Source organism: Microcaecilia unicolor, chromosome 1, assembly GCF_901765095.1.
Source record: "Microcaecilia unicolor chromosome 1, aMicUni1.1, whole genome shotgun sequence".
Lineage (NCBI taxonomy): Eukaryota > Metazoa > Chordata > Amphibia > Gymnophiona > Siphonopidae > Microcaecilia > Microcaecilia unicolor.
The window spans coordinates 462816229-462840057 of record NC_044031.1 but is presented as its reverse complement, the minus strand read 5'-3'; the positions used below and the strand labels follow the sequence as shown (position 1 = coordinate 462840057).

Below are 23829 nucleotides of genomic sequence, written 5' to 3'. Positions count from 1 at the left end.
AGGTGAGTTTCCCCTGGGCAAGGAGTCAGGACATCCCGAAACTCCTCCACCAGTGCCTGAACCTCTTTCTGCTGACTCCCTGGCAATGTAGTAGCAATCTGCGGTTCTCCTGCCTTAAATATCTCCGTGATCTGTGGTCCTAATTCTTCCTCAGCTTCTATCCTAGACTGACCAAATAGTCCCCTTCTCTCCTGCCAAGGTTTAAGCACATTAATATGATAGGTCTGCTCCCGGCCTTGCTCATTCCTTACTAAGTAGGTGACTGGACCTAACTTCTTTTCTATGACAGCAGGACCCCTCCAGCGTCCTGTGAACTTATGAGGTGAGTCTGAAACCATGATCAAGACTTTGTCCCCCACCTCCAATGCCCTCTCCACCCCTTTCCGGTCATAATAGGCTTTCTGGTAATCCTGACTCCTCTCCCAGTGTTGCTGAGCCCCGCGGCTCAATTTATGCAACCGTTCCTTCAGCTTCACTAGATAGTTCACTACATCCCGATCCTCCTCTTCCGGAGGAACCCACTGCTCCCTTAACACATCCAACACTCCCCGGGATGATCTCCCATACATCAATTCAAATGGTGATACGCCCAGAGAGGCCTGAACATTCTCCCTACACACATACAAAACAAATGGTAACAATAGATCCCATTCCTCATGGGAGGAACCTAACCCTTTCCTCAACAACATTTTCAAGGTTTTATTGAATCTCTCCACCAGGCCATTAGTCTGAGGATGGTAAGCTGCGGTCCGAATATGCTGTATCCCGAAAGACTCCCACACCTGGGCCAGGGTTCGTGACATGAAATTGGTCCCCCGATCGGTAATCATTTCCCTAGGAAACCCCACCTCACAAAAGATCCGAATTAGCTGGGCCGCAATAACTTTCGCTGAGGTGGTACGAAGCGGCACGGCCCAGGGATACCTTGTGGCCATATCCATGATCACTAGAATATAGGAATACCCCCTTCGGGACTTATCAATGGGCCCGATCATATCCATTGCCATACGGGTAATAGGAGTCCCTATACGGGGAAGGGGTTGTAGGGGCACTCTGTTCGGTATTTGCTCTGATACCCTCTGACACTGACTACAGGAACTGCAAAATTGTTCCACCTCTTTATACACCCCGGGCCAGTAAAATCTGTTTAATACCTGCCAGAGTGTATTCTGAGCCCCCTTGTGACCCCCTAAGATATGATCATGAGATACCCGTAACACCAGGTCCCTAAACCCCCTCGGTACTACTAACTGCTTCTGAGGTTCCTTCCCCCCTGCTAAACAGGACAGCCGATATAGCAACCCCTTGTCACTAACAAACCGAGGGAAGCTGGTTTCTCCCTCTTGATCTACCCGCTCCCATGCATATTGCAATGTCTGGTCATCTTTTTGCTCTTTTGGAAAATCAGGGAATCTCTCTAACACCTGTTTCGTATCCCCTGGGAACCTCCCCTGATGAAGGAGCTCTTGACAATGCTGCCGCCTTTGCTCCTGACCTCGTTTCTTTTGCTGAGAGCCTTTCCTTGTCTTCCCCGGCCTTCCCATAACCTCTCCCTGGAATGGAAATACTTGTGCCAGGGACAGTTCCTGCTCCTTTCCCTGCCTCTCCTGGGCCCGGGTAGATACCAAGGCTTGCTTACCCCCAAGGCAGTATGTGAATGGAGCCCAATCCCTTCCTAAAATGAGATCCTGAGGAAGCCTAGGAAGTACAGCCACCCACACCCACTGAAGGCCCTCCTGGTCCTTGTATAATTATACTACAGCAAGAGGCCCTCACTGGATGCCCACCGAAAGGGTGGAAGGCCAGATTTTAGGACTCAGGCTGTAAAAATACCAGCTAGGTTTAAAAATCTATGACTGGCTGAGCATGGACTTGCTTTTCCTGCAAGTTAATATGTGTTCTACCCTAAGATCTATCCACTGGAATAGTGGCAGGCCAAACTACATAGCTTTGTGCAGCTGAAAAGCACTGACTAGGCCAGGTACAAATTGAATGTAGCACTTATTAAAATGGAGTTTGTCTTTCTATAAGATGAAACTTAGATCATAAGATAATAGAAAAAGGGGAAGTGAAACTGATATGCTAAGAATAAGATGTTCTGGCAGAAGAGAAAAACATGTTGACAAAAGAGGAAATTGCGAAATAACTTGCAATAGCTGGAACGGAAAGAGTTGGGTACAGAACAACAGATGGCAGGACACGACAGTTTAACCACAGAAATTGAGAAATAGTTGAAAAAAAACAGGTCCCAAAATAGGTCCAGCCATAGACTTCTATTGAGAGAAGAGAGTATAAAAGAAGGGTGATTTGGGCTTAATTTCGGAGTCGTCCCCAACGCATCTCAGACGGCAGAGCGCTGTGCCATTGAACCCAGAATCCATCCGATGTCTGTATTAATTTGAAACTTTGGTAAGAATAAATGCCTTCTATCTGAAACCTTTCTCTGTCTTCATTTTCAAGTATTCCTTACTTGTCACTTATTTTACTAACTAAACTAAACCCACACCAGACACTCATTTTGTGCACAAAATACTGATAGATTCAAATAGACTATATGTGGGAACATAAATGGCCCAGAATACACCTAGATCCAGAAAGGCAGAAAGCAGAGGTCATGGGGATCAGTTTTGAATTACGCCTTCTGATGCCTCCCCAGAACCAACCACCCTGGGATTGGAGGGAAACTATAAAGAATCTTCTGGATGAACTTAAGATGTTCCCCTCCCCATTTGGAAAAGTCCAGAAGGGGTCTAAAAGAGGTCAATTTAAAACATCCTGTATGTCTACTAGCCGGACTGGATACCTTGAGGAGGCCCCGTGTATGCACTGAATAGCCACAGACCGGTCTCTCTTCCTACCCTGCTGACCCCCTTTCCGGGCAATCTGCCCCCACAACTTCTGGGAGCACATTGTCTGGTCCGCTCCTGAGTCCAAAAGTCCTTCCACCGGGACCCCTCCTATCTTAACCCAATGCGTAAACTGGGGTTCCCTAGAGGGGGTTACCTGAGATATGAGCCCCAACTTGGCCCTACAGTCCCTCCTCAGATGTCCCGACTTCCCACATCGGTAGCACACTCTATCATCCTCCTTAGGCCCTTCCTCCCTCCACCCAGATCCTTTGAACATTTTACCCCGACCACCCCGCCAGACATCCTCTCCCCCCTTGGAGTATTGTGACTCCAGGAAGTATTCAAAGCCTTTGATAGCTTCTTCCAGAGTCTCACATCCCTTCCTGATCAAATTAACCCGGATACTCTCCGGTAGAGCCTCTAAAAACTGCTCCAGCACCAGATCCTGCAATAACTGGGTCACTGCCCTCTTATCAGGCTCTAACCATTTGATAGCCAAGTCCATCAGCTTCTGGGCCAAGGCCTTCGGAGTCTCCCCCTCCCTCCACCTCCAACTCCGGAAGCGCCTACGATAAGTTTGTCTGCTTACCCCATACCGGTCCAAAATAGCCGTTTTCAGCTTTTGGTAATCCACCACGTCCCCTGGCAACAGGCTCCGAAAAGCTGCCAGGGCTTCCCCGGACAGGGCGGGAGCCAGTCTGATGGTCCATTGTTCTTGAGGCCAGGCAGCCGCCAATGCTACCCGCTCAAAAGTCCCCAGATAATCCTCAATGTCGTCCTGCTCTGTTAATTTGCCCCAAGGCAGCCAATTAACCCGTCCAGGCTCCAGGCTTCCAGGCACAGCTCCAGTGGCTGTAGCCTCCAATGAGGTGCTCTCTTTCCTCGGTAGGGGTACTGCCCGTAACAATTCCTGCACCACCTCCAGCACCGGTTGTATCTGTGCTCGAGAAGCAGCCAAGGAATCCTCTAGAAGTCTCTGAGCCATTTCCTGCTGCTTTTGGAACTGGTGGGCCATAAAAGACAGCAGCTCCTTCGACTCCATGTCGCCTTAGCCACCGGTACCTGAGAGAAAGGGAACAACAAAGAACACTCTCCAAGTGCGGTATTACACAGCTCTGGCCCTCTATATCCCCCCTCCTCCTGGTTACCCGAGTCCCGTATATGCTTACCGGAACTCGGAGCAATGCACGCTTCTTTTGCCGGCGGGTTGTTCAGACAATCCCACCACTGCCACCATTCTGTAACCAGGTCACCCTTCCAGGTGAGAGCCGGGGTCGACCCTGCTTAGCTTGGCTAGCTTTTCCCCGGTACGAGCTGCAACCACGGCCTTGCTGCACTGCTTGTCCTAGTTTAACTGCTGCCCAGCTGACCTGCAACCAGGATCAGCTCACGACTGGGACACACAAAACTCCAGCAGTCTTATAGTTCTTGAAAACCACAGGTCTTTATTCTCTCAGCATCTTTTAATACAGCTTTAATCTTCAAGCAGTTTCTTCATCAAGAATGCAAGAGTCAGTTCAGTTTTTCCACATTCAGCTTATTAACACAGTCCAATCTTAACTCAGAATATCACACCCAGCAAACCTTTGTCTTGCTCCCCATTGTAGCCTCCCCTCATCAGCACTATCTTCTACCCTTAGATAGTTTATGGGTTAGCTTCTTCCACCAGTGGCTTCCCCACTGGATTATCTTATCCTCTCCAAGTATGCACAGCTTGGGCCACACTCCCGCCACCAAAGCCTTTACCTTTCCTGAGGAAGTTTGAGCAAACCCTCCAACCTCCATGCACTCCTCCTTACCTTCTCCTTCTACCTCCTCTTTATTCCACTCCATCTCCTCCTCCCCAAGCTCCACCAGCTGTTCCCCATCTCCAGGATCAGACCTCATCTCCCAATCAGTCACTCCACCCTCCCCCTCCTGGGAGTTCAGCTGACCCTGTCTTTCCAGTTTCTTCTCTGTTCTTTTTCTGCCACTCTCTTCTGTCCATCCTTTTGATTCCTTTCCTACCTCTGTCCGAGCCTTCATTCACTGCTCACTGCAGTTCTTGGACAGTACACTCCATCTGCCCTCCTGTATGTCCTGCGCTCTCAACTAGGATATCTCTCTGTCCTGATTGCCCTCCCCAATTGCCCGGTTTTTATTGCCTCCCTCCTTTTCGTCTCACTTGCCTATTCTGGCTATCTTTGTACTTACTCTGATCTCTGTTCTTTCTCACTGCAGTTCTCTGAAATCATTCCGGTCTGTGTCTTTTCTGCACTTAACTACTGACAGCCCCTTTTCCTGCCTATACACTGCTGTGATCTCCCTCTAAAAAGACCGGCGCTCTTTTTCTCAGCGCTGCACTTAAACCTCCGATTCTGCTTCTACCTTGTAAGAAATTGTCCCGCACTGTCTCTGTGAATTGCTGTATTATCTTTTCTTCTTCCCTTCCCCCGTTTTCAGACACTTTGAACAGTTGAACTTAGAGACGGGTTTCGTTTTCCCTCTATAATTTTTTATGCTGCAAAACACAGACTGGTAGATCTTATCGTAACCCACAATGTGGTTCTGCATTTTTAACCTTGACTTTTCTGTATGACCACACATGGCTCGCTTAGCTTCCTTTCTCTCTCTATTTCCTCTCTGTTACAAAAACCCTTACATTTCAGATTCTGTCTTTTTACAGCTTTGCTCTAAAACCCTTTTGTTACTATTGCGGTACATCCTTTTGTAATATGATTTGGTTTCCTGCCATTACAGTTAAACTACATCTGTATAATGGTTTTTCTAATTACTTTTACTTATAGGATTAATTAAGGGAACATTTACCTAATAATCCGTACTTGCATGCGTGGCCCCCCCTTAGGTTTTTGTTCTGTTATGGTTTCTTTAGTCCAGTCAAAAGAGGGTGGTTTTCACTCCGGTATTTGGTTTTTGCCATTGTCTTTATGTGACATGATTAATATGCATACATTTCCTATACTTGTAGCATTTCCGGATGCAAGCTACATATGAAACCACAAAATTTGTTTTGCCGTTAAGAAGCTGGTGTTTTTAACCTTATAGTTTTCTGCATGTGCTATGCTGCTCATTTTTTATTCCTGCTTTCCTAGCCATCCCTGTGTCATCTCCGTCTCTCCTTATTCTTTGTCCTCCTCTCAAGGCAACTGTCCCTGTGTTTTAGGGCCGTCCATTGTTTTTTTTTTCCTGTTCTGCTTTCATGTCTATCTGTCTGTAGATCTTGCACTCAGTAAGACCCAGGATTTCCTCTCTAGTGTCTCACGCCACTGCTTTCTCACTGCTTTTGGGATTTATTTCTGCCCGAGTCACATTTTTCTATATCCTCAGCTTCTCCATTTATAAATGCGTGTAATGAATTCCTTCTTAGATTTTGATGGTCGCCAGACCTCTCTTAAGAGAAATGAAGCTGTCTCGAATGCCTTTCTTTCTCTCTACTTCCTCGCTTATATCTTTATGATTATGTCACAGTTTTCGTTCATCCCTTGACCTTTACTTTCTAACCCTTTGGATATAATGCTATAGTGTCTGCCCTTTTAATGCATTTTCCTTCTAAAAATGGGTTTTCAATTGTGCTAAGTTTGATTGTTCAGCTTCTATAACAGAGGAAGGCTCAAGAGAATGCCAAAACAAAATACTTCTTAGCACATAAATTCAGTTGTAATCGTCTAGGAAGCCTTAGTCCGGAAACTAAAAATTAACCCTTACTTTACAGAATCAAGTGATATACTGGTAGTAATGAAATTTAGATTGCCGTTATTTTAAAGACACAGTAGAAGACATTAAAAATTTTTTTTGCTTTGAAGGAGTTGCCGTATCAAGTGTAGAATTGACAGCTTTTATATGAACACAGAATGATTACGGCGGTCTATCTGAGCAAGTAAAATAGCAACGTAGTTAGATTTGTCATACTTCCTCACACATTAACTCCCTGCTTCCTTACATAATAGTTTCTAAGAACTTCTATATGTTTGATTTGATAAAATCCTATCCTGATTAATTATACCAGCATAAAGTTTTTATGTGCTGTTTAGTCCTATTTTCAGTAGCCGTAATGTCCGATGCTTGCAGTGAGCACTAAACTCAAATTAAGCACAGGAAGCACACTTCCCTTCTGGTTTTTATTTTCCTTTTCCTTTAACATCTGCATCAACATTAAATCCTTTTAACAATTTTCTGTAAACCCGTATATATCTTAACCACAATGTTTCCTCAGACTGTGCTGACTTCCTAGCCATGCTGAAACGGAATCTTATTCACAGATATGTGTTTTCTGCCTATGGATAGAACGGTAACTTTTCACCCCCCCTTCCCTCAAATGCTAAGCCTGTTCTGTTCGTCATCATTAAGCATTGTATTTGGACTGCTTGATTCAATATGTTATAACACAGCCTTATTAAGGAACCATATTCAGAGCTGTAAAAGCATTTCAGTACAAGGGCCGTATAGCTGGAAACTGACAGAACAATAACTTATGTGCTTTTTCCAAATGATTGCTAGTCCTGATCTGACTCTAAATAATTCTATAGCTACCGGAAACTACAGGAAACCACAGATAATTTATCTGACTTTGAATATAAGTGCATAGTTTCCCCGTAGCCACTTTTAGCTACACTTCCGGGTTTACTTTTCTCTGCATTAATCCCGTCTCTGCCACTTTCGACACCTTTCTGTCATACTCACTATATATGCAACTATTACTACGCTCTAAGTCTTCTACCTTTGTATTTTGTCTTTGCTAAAAGTCCTAAAAGTCCTGCACCGATCCTGACAGTAAGCTGCCGTTGTTACTGCTTCTCAGAGTGAATTTGTCACTTTTTCTGTACCCCCTCACTCCTGTCACAGCTTTGGCTGTAAGACTGTTAAACTTATCTCACTTCCACCTATACTTTCTCCTTGCAAAAGGTCTCTTGTCCATTATACAGCATTCTCCTGTCCCCTGTCTCTGTGACTTGTTTTTCTAAGCTATCTGGACTTCAGAAGCATGCTCTTCTCCTTCATGTACTGTCAGTACTTTATACTATAATTTATGGCTGGCTATCATAGTATACGGCCATCTTCCGGTTTGCATTACTCACTTTTTTATTGCTTTTGCGTGTTTAATCCACTGGGTGTCAAATAAAATATAACTAATGTTATTTCATAGTCGCTATTCTATTGCCTTGTCCTTGTTAATTGCTCCTGTATAGTTGCTACTGTGAAATGTATTCCTTTTTAATTTTCAGTTGTAATTTTAAATTTGTACTTGTCCTAGTAGCTGTTATCACACCCTTTTAATTCACAATTTGTTTTGGGACAATGTTATACTTTCAATTAATAATGCTTAAGGTTTGTCATTTATTTTCCTATCTGTTTGTATTATACTGCCCTAGATATGAGGGGATCTTATACACCCTTTAGATAATATTCTCATATGCTTTTGATCTCCGATACTCATATAGTTTTGGTTTCTTGTGCTCTGCTTTAATGGCGTATTTGTTTGAAAGAAATATCTGTTGGAGCCCCAGCACCGTGCTATCGTGTTAGTTCATGGTTTGACTTAAAACTGTACCACAAGCCTGCTTATCTTCAGGGAACATGGGTTTTTGAATCCTGCTTTTGACCAGTATTATAGATTGTTAGAAAAATTTATAAAAGTCTCTTTTTAAGAATGCTTTTTAATACTTTTTAATCATCGGTGAGCCTGACTATATTATAACGTTATCTACAGGAAATACTGCACTTCCTCGTTTGCGTTGTGGTTTTCGTCCTCCGAGTGCATACAGCCTGCACTGGCTTATTTTAAACATTTGCAGTAATGACTTATGTTATAATGTTTCCGGATGAATATTTCCACGTCCTGAGAATGACAATCGCTTTTAAATAATATGGTTCTATAAAGAGTTAAATTGTGTAAGTCTTTATAACAAGTTTGATATGAACTAGGATGCAACACAGAAAGTCACATGAAATTACAATGGATTATTGTTACATTAACAGTTAGATAACCCCTTGTATAACTTATATGATAGTAGAACTATTATGTACTATATAGCAGCATTTCTTTGCTTTTACCTTAACAGATATGCATATAAAATATGTTTTACCTTTCCGGTTGAGAAGATGATGGCTGCGTACCAGGAGAATACAGCGTTGCTTAACTTCTTCAGTTATTTCCTGTTGGTTCTTTATAACCCAACCTTCTCTTTCCTTCTAATGCTGCAGCTGTTCTGTTTGTCATCATTTAGACATAACATTTCAGTCACTGACTAGTATGTATGTTTTATGCCGTATCATTGGAAGTTCTTGATGTAAGAATCACATGTTTTAATTTGTTCTTTTTCCCCTTTCACCTGTTTAGCCACAAAAGCTTCCTGCCATTGCATTCGGGTTTATTTTATTTTTATGTCCCTTTTCTGAGTGTATATTTATGGGTATGAGCTTGTCATCTTTACACCACGATTCTGGTGTCCTGTTTCAAAATTTATTGATTTATATGCTTCTCTTATATTTAATATGTCTTTGTTAATATACATTTTCTTGCCTTTTGTTGAAATCGGTGTTTCCTTTCACTGGCTTGTTGGATGGAAAATTCTATTTTCCATTGCTGCATGACAAGTGATGTCTTTGGCATTTTTAGTTCTGGCTAATGTGTTCCAACTAATGACTTTTTTGTGACTGTGCCTTCCCCGAAGAGCTTACATTTGTTTTGTTTTGCCTTGGAATATTTCGTTTTTCTCTCTATTTTTCTACCACTTCTATAGTAATTTTCAGAGGCTTTTCCCTGGAACATACTATACTTTCTTATATACCAGTGTCACGCTATAACTATTGGGTTTGATATCGATGCCTGGGGCTTACATCCATCGAAGGTGGATGACGGTATCGCAATTATTAGATTTTAAGCAGAACCCCATTCTATTTTTGGAATGGCCTGCATTCACTGAATTGGACTATTGCCCATATAGAAGTTACCGGTACAGATGCGCGCTGGGGATATACAGAGACGTCTAAAATCCTTTAGTTGCAAATTTAGACAGGTTGACTGGGGCCCTAAATTTTTGTTCTCTTCTAGACGAATATTTAAGCATCTATTGGGGGTTAGCGACAAAATGGCGAGTGTATTCCCATATATGGCGAGTGTATTCCCATATTTCTAACCGGCGAAAACCAATTAGATCGCTGCCCTTTAATTTTAGAGAACTTATTTTCGCTGTTCGCTAAAATCTTTTTTTGGAGTTTTTGCTTCCCCCACTTTTGGGGTTTTCAATATGGCGAGTGTTATCCCATATCCAAATTCATGGCGAGTGTTATCCCATGTGCGATCCCAGGCGAGTGTAGTCCCATCACATGGCGAGTGTTATCCCATGTCAAAATTCATGGCGAGTGTTATCCCATGGTCAATTTCTATAGAAGCATACTCTGGAGGGCAGTATTTTTAGAGTAGGTTATATATAGTAAGTGACACAACTGACTCCTGCACTATTCTCATGTTCATGGCTATCATTTCTTTGTTAATATAACCTGCGGCAAAAGCATTGAGCTTTCCGCCAATTAGTAATTTATGTTTTAGGTTCCGCCAATGGGACGCTCTTGAAGACGCGTGAGTATAAGTGTTTTTGTTATACGCATGATGCATGTTCTTTTGTTTAGATAATTTTCCCGTGCATGGTTTTGTTTAGTTGCCCCTGTTATAGACCTCAGCATTTTGATTTGAACCATCTCACTTGTAGATATTGCATTATATTGAATACACTCTTCTATGAGTTCCTATGTGAATTGTCTTCCCCCTATTTCTGATCCCACTATGCCCACTTCCTCGTCCCCTACTCCCTTGGAAAGAGTCCTTAATTTCTTTCCCGCTGATAGAAAAGAACTTACCCGGTTATGTCAAACCTGGCATACCGCTTGGTCCGCTAAGGATCAAGGACTGGAATGGCCATCAAGGGGCTCATTTGATCAGGGCAAACTCCAAGCCTTGGTCTGCTACAATGAGTCCAACAAAACGGGAAAATCTAGGGATAAACATTTAGCTGCCATTAACAAATTCATACTTATTGCACGAAACCAGCACGATAGAGCTCTGGGTAAGTCAGATACCGATCAAGCCCCCTATCAAGATCCTGTAGCACCTACAGCTCCACCACCTTATGATGCTGCTACTGCTGCAAGTACTACCAAGTTGTTACCATGTGCAGTGGGATATACCCCAATACCCCCAGGATATTGTGATAAACCTGACACAAATCCTCAGCTACAGATTTCTCAGGGATCTCAGACAGTGACACCCCCGCTGCCTGCAGTATCTCCTGCTCCTATGATATTTGACCCACCTACTACCGTGCACATCGCCGGTGTTGTTGATCTATCTCTTCCCTCATCACAAAAAAACTCAATTCCAATATCTCAGGGGTCAGTACAAACTCAGACGCCTTTAACCCCTTCAACAATCCCAGTGGCCCAACCAGTAGCCCTGATTTCGGCCCAATTACCCACTGTTACCTCTGCTCCAACGATGCAAGCAACAACCCAGACGCTAACCCCACCACCGCCTCATGTATATCGTACTCTTGGAGGCTATGAGATGGAGATACCCCCTCCCATTATTGAGCAATATCCTTGTGTCCCGAACCCATCAGTTCCGGCCACCGTCCAGTACCCTGCTATCAGTCAAATTGACGTAGCTGCCCAGACCTCCACCTACCCTAGCCTAGGATCAGGATTGACCTCACACATGACCACCCAAACGACTACCTACCCACATATGGGACACACAACTCAGACATCACCTCCACCACTACCTTTGGACTCTTCTGTCCAAAGTGGTCCCTTGCCAGCTGAATCCCTACAGTCTATCCTGTCTCAATTACGACAGATGGGTTTCATTCCATGTAGTCCTGCTACACAGACACGGGCTATTTGTCAGGAACTCTATGATCGGGGTTTCATTAAACCACCCCCTGCTCCAGTGAACCCTTCAATGCCCATTCTAGAACCTCAGTGTTCTATTCCTCCTAGATGGGACACGTTAGGTGCACGGCCAATGCGTCCCTTGGTACTCCCAGCCAAACCAGCTAATAAGGAGCGACCGAAGGTTAGACTCTCCCCATTAGACGAAGCATGGGAAGTTTTAAAACAACAACTCCCCACAAAATCGGACATAGAGGATATTCGAAACGAGCCTCCTCCGATGTTCCATTTCTCCTCTTTTTCAGATAGTGAAGTAATCCCTTCCCTTGCAGACGATTCACCTCGTTTCACGTTACCTAATACCCCAGTCCCCTCGGAAGAACAATACGATCACACATTGGCTAGTATGGGAGATGGCCTCGCGTTTGTTTCAGAAGGACTTCGTTCCTTACACAAGTCCCTGACAACGCAACCGCACCCTGATACCCCGGACACCGTGGTATCTGTTGCACCAAAATCTGAGTTTCCTCAACAACATGATGTTATTTCTCATCATACTAGACAGCGCCATCCTCACAGTTATCTTACTGATGAAGGATCTAGCCGCTGCCTTGCGGTTATTGACAATTCCCCACACCCTACAAGTTTGAATATCAGTACAGAACCCATCCTATCTGGTCCACCTAACACACCTGCCCAATATGTGGCTTTGCATGAGAATTCATGGCATTATGTCCAACCATGGGTTGATAACCTTGCAGGATGGTCTGAGGCGCTCCAGCCCCAGTCCGCCCTCTTCCCACGTGAAGGATCTTTACGATCAGACAAGCTTTCACTTGTAAGAGATCTTATTTATGATCACCCCGACCCCCATTGGGATCAGAAAACAACCCTTTATCTAATCCAAGGTCTTCAGGTTTGGAAAAAGTATGAGAATCAGTTTCCCCCAACCACCTCGATTGATCTCCTTAAATCAGTGAAACTTTTTCCCCTGCTGAATAAAATGTCAGGTGGTGTCCCTCATACGGAATACACCCCACTTTCAGCTGTTGAATTGAATAGCCTCATACTACAGCTCCCGGATATTGCACAGGGAGGTAACCGCTGGTTAAAGAAATTACAGGACATAACCCTGGGGACTACTCTATCAGTAGGTGATATGAAAGCGCTCCTGGGCAGAACCCCACACGCTAGTATCACTGACATATTCACTCAATCGGGCTATGCAAAATTTGCCACCGATACTCAGTATGATGGCAACCCTTTGACAGAAATTCAGACCAAAGTATTCCAGGAAATCCGGACCATGTATCCGACCCTTAAAGACTTTTCGGTTATCACTTCCCAAAGATGGGAAATGGATTCAGAGCCTATTGAGGCCTATTTACTCAGACTCCAAGACCTCTATAAGGAAGAAACAGAGGAAAAATTTGACTCTGATAATGCCCTCCCAGTATTCTACCATTTACTGAAGGGAACCTTACCTTCAGAAATTAAACTTAAGTTAGAGAACACCGTGGGTCTCCAATTAGAAAAATGGCCTAAAATTCGTGAACACATCCTTCATCATTGCAGACGACTTATTAAAAGCAAGCAAAATGAAGCCCAACATCGTAAGACAGTACACACTAACTTGGAGGTGCTACAGACTGAAGATCTCAAAGAGAAAAGAGCCTCTAAGAGCTCTGACACCAATACCAATACTCCTAACACTTCTCCCCCTGTTATTGTTATGTATGCTGATCAACGCTATGACAATAACACCCGAAATCAGGGCCCACGGCCCTACCGCCCAGACCGTAGAATTGATTACCCTGAAGAAAGAGGTCGTCGCTCTCAACCCCAGCGAGGTCCCCCAAGGGGCCCTCTTGGAGATACTAGGCGAAAACGAGACTATCGTTCCTGGCCTAGCCCTGATCGCTATCCTGATGTGCTCTGTTATCGCTGCCAACAATACGGTCATTATGCTGCTGAATGTCTTCAGACACAGCCATATAGATTTAGAAAATCGCAGATCCGTCAAAATCCCCCTGAACGGCAGTCATTCCCTTTATGGAACCCGGATCAACACCGTCCGCAGTGACCACAGATTTAGGGATCAATATTACCCACCCCATAATGACTAGGCGTAATCCGAACACGATTTGATTTTGTTGCTCTCAGTTACTCATAACTACTCGGCTCCTCATTTAGTATCCAGAAACCATTTATCTGTATATGTGTTGCTGTGATGTTTCTGTTTCTATTACAGGTAACATGTTTTTATTTTATATGTCTCTTGGTTTCATTGCAAGTGTATATTTATGGTACCATACAAATGACCTAACAAAGTCAGCAAGTTATTTATTTGTTTCTATGCATACCTTCCCTGGGGAGTTCTTATCAACTGCAGGGATGAGCGATCCCCAGAGGATATTCATTTTATGTTTTTTTATATATACCTGAACTGACTTATTTATGCCATTTTACTTTATACGGGATCCCTTTTAAATAAAAGCTATGTATTGCTCATTTTTAAAATGTTTACTGCTTTAACCGTTGCGCTGTTTAGATTGATGTGACATTCACTTTAATTTTTTTCCCATGAATATAAAGCCTTTGTTTTTGAAATCTCTCTATGGTATGTGTGATATCTGAAAGCTTTTCATTATTTCCTTGTCTAAGAAAGAAGCAATATTTAATAACCATTATCCGTTTTATGGAATAAATGCGAGAAATATTCCCTTGAACTGGCCATTTGGGGGAACATTTTGCGCTGATCATAGATTTTGTAGTATTCTTCGACTGAGAATTGGTGAAGCTTTCAGACATAAATTGGGAAAATTATACACTCCACTTTCTGATTCCTTTCTATTTAAAACAGGTTATCACAATATGGCAACTATTACTCTTTTTATCTCTCTGTCTTTCACTGTGAGTGATTGTGAGAAGAACTGGCGTACATTATTTGTGTGCAGCGGTCCTGGAATTTATGCTTTGTGTATTTAACTAACACCTTGCTTCAACTAACTCTTGCCACGTGGTGATTTTGTCTTGAAGCGATATGCTTCTTCCTACTTCTTTGTCTGATTGAAAAAGGGTTACTTAAACTCTATGTGAAGGTCAATAACTTTTGAATGTTTTTTTTCATTTGTCTTTTTAAAGGAACCTTTTTCTGGCATTGCCTTCTGAATATGCCTTGCTGCAATTCAGATGTATCATATTTGGTTTTATTTTTATTTTTTTTTATTAAGCCTATTTTTATCTTACACCCTTCAGAGTGTTTTTTTTTTTTTTCCATTTTTTTAATTTTTTTTTAATTTTTTTTTAATTTTTCATTTTCGATACTTTTCTGTTTTGGGGACACACCATAGTAGGGATACACCTCACGGCCCTCCTCTCTGATGCTGACGTCCCTCACCGAGGAGACGACTGCTAGCAAACAAGAGCTACCCGATAATATATCTGATCTGAAGGCTATATTGCAGCAAAGAATCGCTAGCATAAAGGACAGATGCACAGACCCCAACATTACCCGGTGTGAGATACGAGACATTATTGAGTGTGAGTTTCAACAGATGCATCGATTGGTCCATGAGCGAAAGAGATAGGCTCTCCACTTACTGGAGTTGCAAGAAGCTTTGGCCTCTACCCTTCTTTCTGAATCGTCTAGCTCGTAAGTCCTGCTGGCCTCCTGCAGCTGAGGGCTCAACCCTTGGTGAATGTTAGTCATCGCAGGTGAAGATTCCATATCTATTGGCGATAGATGGCAACACATTGCCCTCCATACATCAATAACTTGAACATTTACCATCATCTCTAAATTTTTATTGTTAGTTTTTGTACTTATTTTGTTCCATATACTTAACCATTGTTATTTTGATCATGTGTTCGTTAAAATTACCAATCTGTCTCGCACGTTATGCAAGCCAGAAGTGGGGATATATTATGCACATCCCAATTTCTAGTATTAAGAGGGTTGCAATTGACCCCTACCAAACAGGAGATATAATTTTATATATACTATTGCTATTAATGAAAATTGGCTTTTCATTATTTAACCCTTATGGTTTCCCTTTTGTTTTTGCACTTAATTAGCACTGATTTCTCCATGTTTACATTGTCTTTCATTTCTCTTGACATTTATATATTATTTTTGCTTATTCAATTCACACTGATTATGCCCACCAAGATATAGCGATGTATCATTCAGGCATACAGTTATTTTGCTTATTCCTTTGCCAGCCTCTGACTCTTGATGGACTAATAATGATGGTGCATGCCTAGAATAAAGACATGGAAAGATCCAAGTTTGTACACCACAAGTACGTCTTCACGATCTATCCAGGCCCAAATGATGTTAGATCCCCTAAGGTTGTGGCAATGATCTTTACACCTTGCAAACTACCAGCCTAACCATCTCAAGACCAGCCACTCCCTTCAGCAGGCCAGTCTGAAAATCCAGCCCTGTTAGATCTTCCAGATCTCCGTCCAGATTCTTCAGCGCTTCCACCGTCTCAACCATGATCGATGAAAGAGACTTTAGAACTGATACTTAACTTGAGATTTCCTGTTGCTGTTTATGGACATTATAGATTCATGTTTTGTCTTATTTTTAGTTTAGCAGTAATACTGTCTATATATTGAAAAGGTTTTATTTTTATTTTCCTATTATTTCCTTTATTGTTCTAAATGTTTTTCTAAGAGTTTCCCCGTTATTTCTGTTGATGTAATTTAACTTGAAGTTGATATTCTCCGATACAAGGGTAACATCAAACCCTAATACTGGCTCTGATATCATAATGTAGGTGTAAACCCTGTTAGTATCAACCTGTTATGCAATTGTTTAACTTTGGTGTAGGCTTACTTAGGCTTACTTAAGCTGCATGTCTTTCTGTAGGTTTGACTAAGCTCCAAGTGGGGTAACGGATATATAAAATGCTTCCCATACTTCCAGGTCATTATGCATATGTCAATATCCATGCATGACCTTTGTTAATATAAATTTTCCTAGGATTGACCATTTTTGCTGGATATGACAACCTCATACTTGTTTAAGGATTCTGAATACCTACAACCTAAAACAGCCTGCAATCTGAGTACTAACCATATATTTGTTGAGCCACCATAACAATGCTTAATCAAAACCACTGTTCCTTCCGAGGACCACTGAAATAGATACATTAGATTATCTCCCCATGTACTATGCAACAGATGCAATAGAAGTCATAGAAAGACCTGAAAGTGTTTATTAGTACGATCCACCTTAAATTGCTATTACCCACATACCTATACTTCATGAGATTTTGCAGATGAACTCATGGATTTGTCCCATTCATAAAACCTCTCTCACTACAGGTTTGAGTTAGCCTCAAGAGGGGTAACATCAAGATTAAGGCCCAAGGGATTGGGTAATATAAAGGGAATTCCATATGCCCAAATAATATAGCACCTGAGAATGAAGTTTCCTATCTTGCACCATACCTTCTAACAATTAGTAAGACCAAAACTCCCCCTCTCGTTTGATAGCTTACCACCTTCTGGAATGGATGATGACAAGCTTGACGAGCTTTGTGTCACCCCTCTCCAGAGGGGGTGACAAGTGGGGAATGTATAATTATACTACAGCAAGAGGCCCTCACTGGATGCCCACCGAAAGGGTGGAAGGCCAGATTTTAGGACTCAGGCTGTAAAAATACCAGCTAGGTTTAAAAATCTATGACTGGCTGAGCATGGACTTGCTTTTCCTGCAAGTTAATATGTGTTCTACCCTAAGATCTATCCACTGGAATAGTGGCAGGCCAAACTACATAGCTTTGTGCAGCTGAAAAGCACTGACTAGGCCAGGTACAAATTGAATGTAGCACTTATTAAAATGGAGTTTGTCTTTCTATAAGATGAAACTTAGATCATAAGATAATAGAAAAAGGGGAAGTGAAACTGATATGCTAAGAATAAGATGTTCTGGCAGAAGAGAAAAACATGTTGACAAAAGAGGAAATTGCGAAATAACTTGCAATAGCTGGAACGGAAAGAGTTGGGTACAGAACAACAGATGGCAGGACACGACAGTTTAACCACAGAAATTGAGAAATAGTTGAAAAAAAACAGGTCCCAAAATAGGTCCAGCCATAGACTTCTATTGAGAGAAGAGAGTATAAAAGAAGGGTGATTTGGGCTTAATTTCGGAGTCGTCCCCAACGCATCTCAGACGGCAGAGCGCTGTGCCATTGAACCCAGAATCCATCCGATGTCTGTATTAATTTGAAACTTTGGTAAGAATAAATGCCTTCTATCTGAAACCTTTCTCTGTCTTCATTTTCAAGTATTCCTTACTTGTCACTTATTTTACTAACTAAACTAAACCCACACCAGACACTCATTTTGTGCACAAAATACTGATAGATTCAAATAGACTATATGTGGGAACATAAATGGCCCAGAATACACCTAGATCCAGAAAGGCAGAAAGCAGAGGTCATGGGGATCAGTTTTGAATTACGCCTTCTGATGCCTCCCCAGAACCAACCACCCTGGGATTGGAGGGAAACTATAAAGAATCTTCTGGATGAACTTAAGATGTTCCCCTCCCCATTTGGAAAAGTCCAGAAGGGGTCTAAAAGAGGTCAATTTAAAACATCCTGTATGTCTACTAGCCGGACTGGATACCTTGAGGAGGCCCCGTGTATGCACTGAATAGCCACAGACCGGTCTCTCTTCCTACCCTGCTGACCCCCTTTCCGGGCAATCTGCCCCCACAACTTCTGGGAGCACATTGTCTGGTCCGCTCCTGAGTCCAAAAGTCCTTCCACCGGGACCCCTCCTATCTTAACCCAATGCGTAAACTGGGGTTCCCTAGAGGGGGTTACCTGAGATATGAGCCCCAACTTGGCCCTACAGTCCCTCCTCAGATGTCCCGACTTCCCACATCGGTAGCACACTCTATCATCCTCCTTAGGCCCTTCCTCCCTCCACCCAGATCCTTTGAACATTTTACCCCGACCACCCCGCCAGACATCCTCTCCCCCCTTGGAGTATTGTGACTCCAGGAAGTATTCAAAGCCTTTGATAGCTTCTTCCAGAGTCTCACATCCCTTCCTGATCAAATTAACCCGGATACTCTCCGGTAGAGCCTCTAAAAACTGCTCCAGCACCAGATCCTGCAATAACTGGGTCACTGCCCTCTTATCAGGCTCTAACCATTTGATAGCCAAGTCCATCAGCTTCTGGGCCAAGGCCTTCGGAGTCTCCCCCTCCCTCCACCTCCAACTCCGGAAGCGCCTACGATAAGTTTGTCTGCTTACCCCATACCGGTCCAAAATAGCCGTTTTCAGCTTTTGGTAATCCACCACGTCCCCTGGCAACAGGCTCCGAAAAGCTGCCAGGGCTTCCCCGGACAGGGCGGGAGCCAGTCTGATGGTCCATTGTTCTTGAGGCCAGGCAGCCGCCAATGCTACCCGCTCAAAAGTCCCCAGATAATCCTCAATGTCGTCCTGCTCTGTTAATTTGCCCCAAGGCAGCCAATTAACCCGTCCAGGCTCCAGGCTTCCAGGCACAGCTCCAGTGGCTGTAGCCTCCAATGAGGTGCTCTCTTTCCTCGGTAGGGGTACTGCCCGTAACAATTCCTGCACCACCTCCAGCACCGGTTGTATCTGTGCTCGAGAAGCAGCCAAGGAATCCTCTAGAAGTCTCTGAGCCATTTCCTGCTGCTTTTGGAACTGGTGGGCCATAAAAGACAGCAGCTCCTTCGACTCCATGTCGCCTTAGCCACCGGTACCTGAGAGAAAGGGAACAACAAAGAACACTCTCCAAGTGCGGTATTACACAGCTCTGGCCCTCTATATCCCCCCTCCTCCTGGTTACCCGAGTCCCGTATATGCTTACCGGAACTCGGAGCAATGCACGCTTCTTTTGCCGGCGGGTTGTTCAGACAATCCCACCACTGCCACCATTCTGTAACCAGGTCACCCTTCCAGGTGAGAGCCGGGGTCGACCCTGCTTAGCTTGGCTAGCTTTTCCCCGGTACGAGCTGCAACCACGGCCTTGCTGCACTGCTTGTCCTAGTTTAACTGCTGCCCAGCTGACCTGCAACCAGGATCAGCTCACGACTGGGACACACAAAACTCCAGCAGTCTTATAGTTCTTGAAAACCACAGGTCTTTATTCTCTCAGCATCTTTTAATACAGCTTTAATCTTCAAGCAGTTTCTTCATCAAGAATGCAAGAGTCAGTTCAGTTTTTCCACATTCAGCTTATTAACACAGTCCAATCTTAACTCAGAATATCACACCCAGCAAACCTTTGTCTTGCTCCCCATTGTAGCCTCCCCTCATCAGCACTATCTTCTACCCTTAGATAGTTTATGGGTTAGCTTCTTCCACCAGTGGCTTCCCCACTGGATTATCTTATCCTCTCCAAGTATGCACAGCTTGGGCCACACTCCCGCCACCAAAGCCTTTACCTTTCCTGAGGAAGTTTGAGCAAACCCTCCAACCTCCATGCACTCCTCCTTACCTTCTCCTTCTACCTCCTCTTTATTCCACTCCATCTCCTCCTCCCCAAGCTCCACCAGCTGTTCCCCATCTCCAGGATCAGACCTCATCTCCCAATCAGTCACTCCACCCTCCCCCTCCTGGGAGTTCAGCTGACCCTGCACTGGCTTCTGGGAAGTGTAGTTTTTCTCCTGTATTACAGCTTTCCCTGGCCGTTTGATCCCTAGAGGGCGCCCTGTTCTCCTAGCTGGGCTGAATGAACGGGGATGATGCCGGCTGAAAGACCCACTATCCCCTTTCCCTCGCACCAGCCCTCCAGAGTGCTCACACATGTAAAGCAAAAACCTCAAAAGGCCAAGCCTGTCTGCCTTTCCCAGCTGGGCCTGTAACCCAGACATCCGCCTTCATTTGTACACACCATTTGCATAGTTGAATGTATTCTGAAGCAGGCCTGACTGCCTGGAAACAAAGTTTTTAACACTTTTTGGAGGTTCCTTTAATGGGTACTTAATTACAGACTTTTTTTTTTTTAAATAGTGACAATGGAGCCATCAATGGCTTAGATGCATGTGACAAACAGCCAGCCAAGAGAAAACTGGTTGGAAGGAATATTATTTCTATTGGAAGTCACCACTTCCCTTCCAAGAGTCCAATGTTATTCCAGTTGATGGAATGTGCCAGTCTATGTGTGTCTCTCGAAGAGGCATTACAGGACACCAACACATACACTTCAACTTGAACAACTGGCCAGTATTATTCAGCCAGTGTTTGATTTCTGGGGCTATTACAAACGTAAGATTATTTCTGTTTCTCAATATGTAGATGTTCACCTCATTTTGTTTTTAGCTTTGACTTCAAGAATACAGGATGCTGAATGACAACGTAGTACGAGGCACACCAAAAAAAAGTGTGCAAAAAGGTCCATTAACTGAGGGATGGAGAACAAATAGCAACTAGGCATCAAATCCAAAAGGGGCTTCAAAACTAAGTCCTACATCAAAGACAAAAGCTTAGAAAAAATAAACACCCCCAAAATTCAGACGGTAGAACAGCAACAAACAAGTGCAGAAAAGTTCTGTAGCTTTCTTTTTCTTTTTTAAACAGCTGAGCTGCTACAATGCACACACACTAAAGGGAGCTGTCTGCTCATTAGGTCAATGGGGAAGCACTGCTTCTGTTTTTAAAACCTGGCTGCCTCTCCCAAAGGCAATATTTGCTGGTCAAAAGGGTAGCCCTTCCCTGTAAATTTCAATTATTAGGAGGGAGATGGGGAGGAAAAGGGGGAGGGACCCAGGACACCCAAGTATAACACCCCTGAGGCTGAAAAGGAATAAAGTTGAAATTCTAACAAGCCTCAAAAGAATTCCTCTGGCACAGAATAAACTACTAAATAGAAGAAAAAAAATCAGAAATTAATAAAGAGAGACTAATGGGCTCACTTCCTACCTGCTGGGAGACTGAGAAAATACTGAGGCTAGGGTCACATGACCAGGGATCTTATTGGCTCTCTAGAGTCAGAGTTTTTTCTCAGTCTCCACCTGCTGGAAGGCAGCACAACCCACCAGTCCAATCCTGGGCCGGTCTGGAGGGATGCTAAGGAATGACAGTTTCTCTACTCACAGTGGAACATGGTTCCTCTAATAGTTAAACTCAGGTCCAGATTTCCAGAGACAATTTCACATGGGTGAGTAAATAGCTTTCAGATGAGGATAATTTATTACCACCACAAAGTTGTTTTTTTTTAATTTTGAAACCTAAGAGGTGAAAAACTCCACCATCCCTATGCCAAACCGATCTAGCATTGTCTCATTTCCTTTAGCTTTCTTACCTTTTTAAAATGTTACCAGTTGGAAAAGGAAAGTATCACATCTCTCCAGTCCCAACTGATAACTTTATGAACACACAGACCCTTATTCAGTAAGATTTTCTCTAATTCTGCTTCCAAGGTAGAAAACAACAAAATCTGACTGAATTGGGTCTATATAAATAAGCCCCCACCCCACCCCTTCAGCACCACAACTCCTATCTTTAAAATTCCATCTCAGCTGTAAACTCGGAGGGGCTACAGTGGTCAAGGAAAAATGGATGGAGAAACAGCGTTTAAGGTCAATCTATTTGTATCCACATATGTCATATATACGGTTGCTTCAAGACTTCTAATACCTATTCTGTTCAGATTATCGTCTCTCTCTATGGGTTTAATATACTCCTGTTAAACAGATTGGTTTAGAACGGATAACGGTTTGCTTCTTATTGAAAAGATACTGTCTGTATTCATTTTTTGTCCGAGTTATTCTAGGGCTCACAGAATTCTGCAATCCCAATTCCAATGGTCTGTCCAAGGGACCTGGATAGAACAGAGGCTGACAAAGGCTGAACATGGTGAGAACGCTTGGTACAAAGGGACTCAAACAGCTGTAGCCATCACCCCTACCAAGGCATAACTTCCTCCCACTTTTCAGGGCTTATTTCCCTCCATATAACTGTTCCTAAAAACTCAGAAACTATCTGCACCCCGGGGGCCGGGAAGGAAGGGTGTCATCTTAAAAGAAAAGGCTCTTATGCTGGGGGGGAAGAAAAAACCAAACTTAAGAAAAGCCACTCTGGTAGGGCACCGGATGCACGCGTGACCCTTTAACTCTGTCTCGAGCCGGAGGCCTGGAAAGAATGCCGACAGCCTGAGAGCCACAGGGACAAGGGGGCTGGGAACAAGACCCCCCTCTCCTTCTCCCTCGCCCCTTACCCACGGTGGACTTGCACGCCTCGCTGAACGTGTCGTCCGTGAACCTCTCCATCAGGCTGGTCTTGCCGACGCCGCGGGAGCCGATGATGATGACCTGCAGCTTGAAGTCGGCCGGGCGGGGCGGCTGCTTCCTGCGGCGGGACTGAGCCCCGAGCAGCGCCGGAGACTCTCCTCCTCCCCCGCTCCCTCCGACCATCCCTCGCCGCTGCGGTCCGGCAGCCCTGCAAGGGGGATTCATCGGCGCAGACCAAAGGCGATCCCAGCCCGCGGTGCAACAAACCCCATCCACTGCCCGGGCCGCCCGCCCTGCACAAACTCTCCAACAACGGGAACGGACCGACCGGCACCAGAGACGGAAAGAGCGCCCTCTGCAGGCCGGGAGGACGAGCTGCACTTACCAGCAGAAGCCACATGGAGCAAAGAAATAGCCCTGCCTGTCCTTAACTTACATTACTCGCTTCCCCTTTACTACTACTACTATAATATATTGTTCCCACCTTTCTTTTTTTTTTTTTAAGTTTAACCATTTGTTAATCTTACTAACAGAGCTACCCCACTATCTTTTACTTTGCGGTAGCAAAAGGCTTTTGAGAAAGAGACAGAAGACCATAAGCCCAGCTGTTTGAGAAGGCTAAAGAGGGCGGGACAGGGCTTGAGTCTATAAATATATCAACTGCCAAAGAATAAAGTGTAAAAAAAAATAATAGCCAGTGTAAACTTCAATAGATATATACCTGTCAGGCAACTGCATTAAAGCAGATTGGAAAAAAAAAAGTGTTCCTAGGACAGGAGGCATGCAGTCAGTCTGCCTCTCTTCTCTCTTATACATCCCACTTGCCCTCAGCCAACACATCTATGGGAACAATCCAACTGTGTATTT

General features: G+C 43.8%; 1 protein-coding gene across 1 annotated transcript in view; it reads right to left on the bottom strand.

Moving 5' to 3' along the window:
* Positions 1-23373, bottom strand: part of RAB12 (RAB12, member RAS oncogene family) — an 88970-nt gene extending 65597 nt beyond the window's left edge. The window contains exon 1 of the mRNA XM_030213350.1: positions 22950-23373. Within this exon, the coding sequence (XP_030069210.1) occupies positions 22950-23187 (238 nt within the window). The 5' untranslated portion in view covers positions 23188-23373. The remainder of the gene's footprint in view (positions 1-22949) is intronic.
* Positions 23374-23829: the final 456 nt, after the last annotated feature.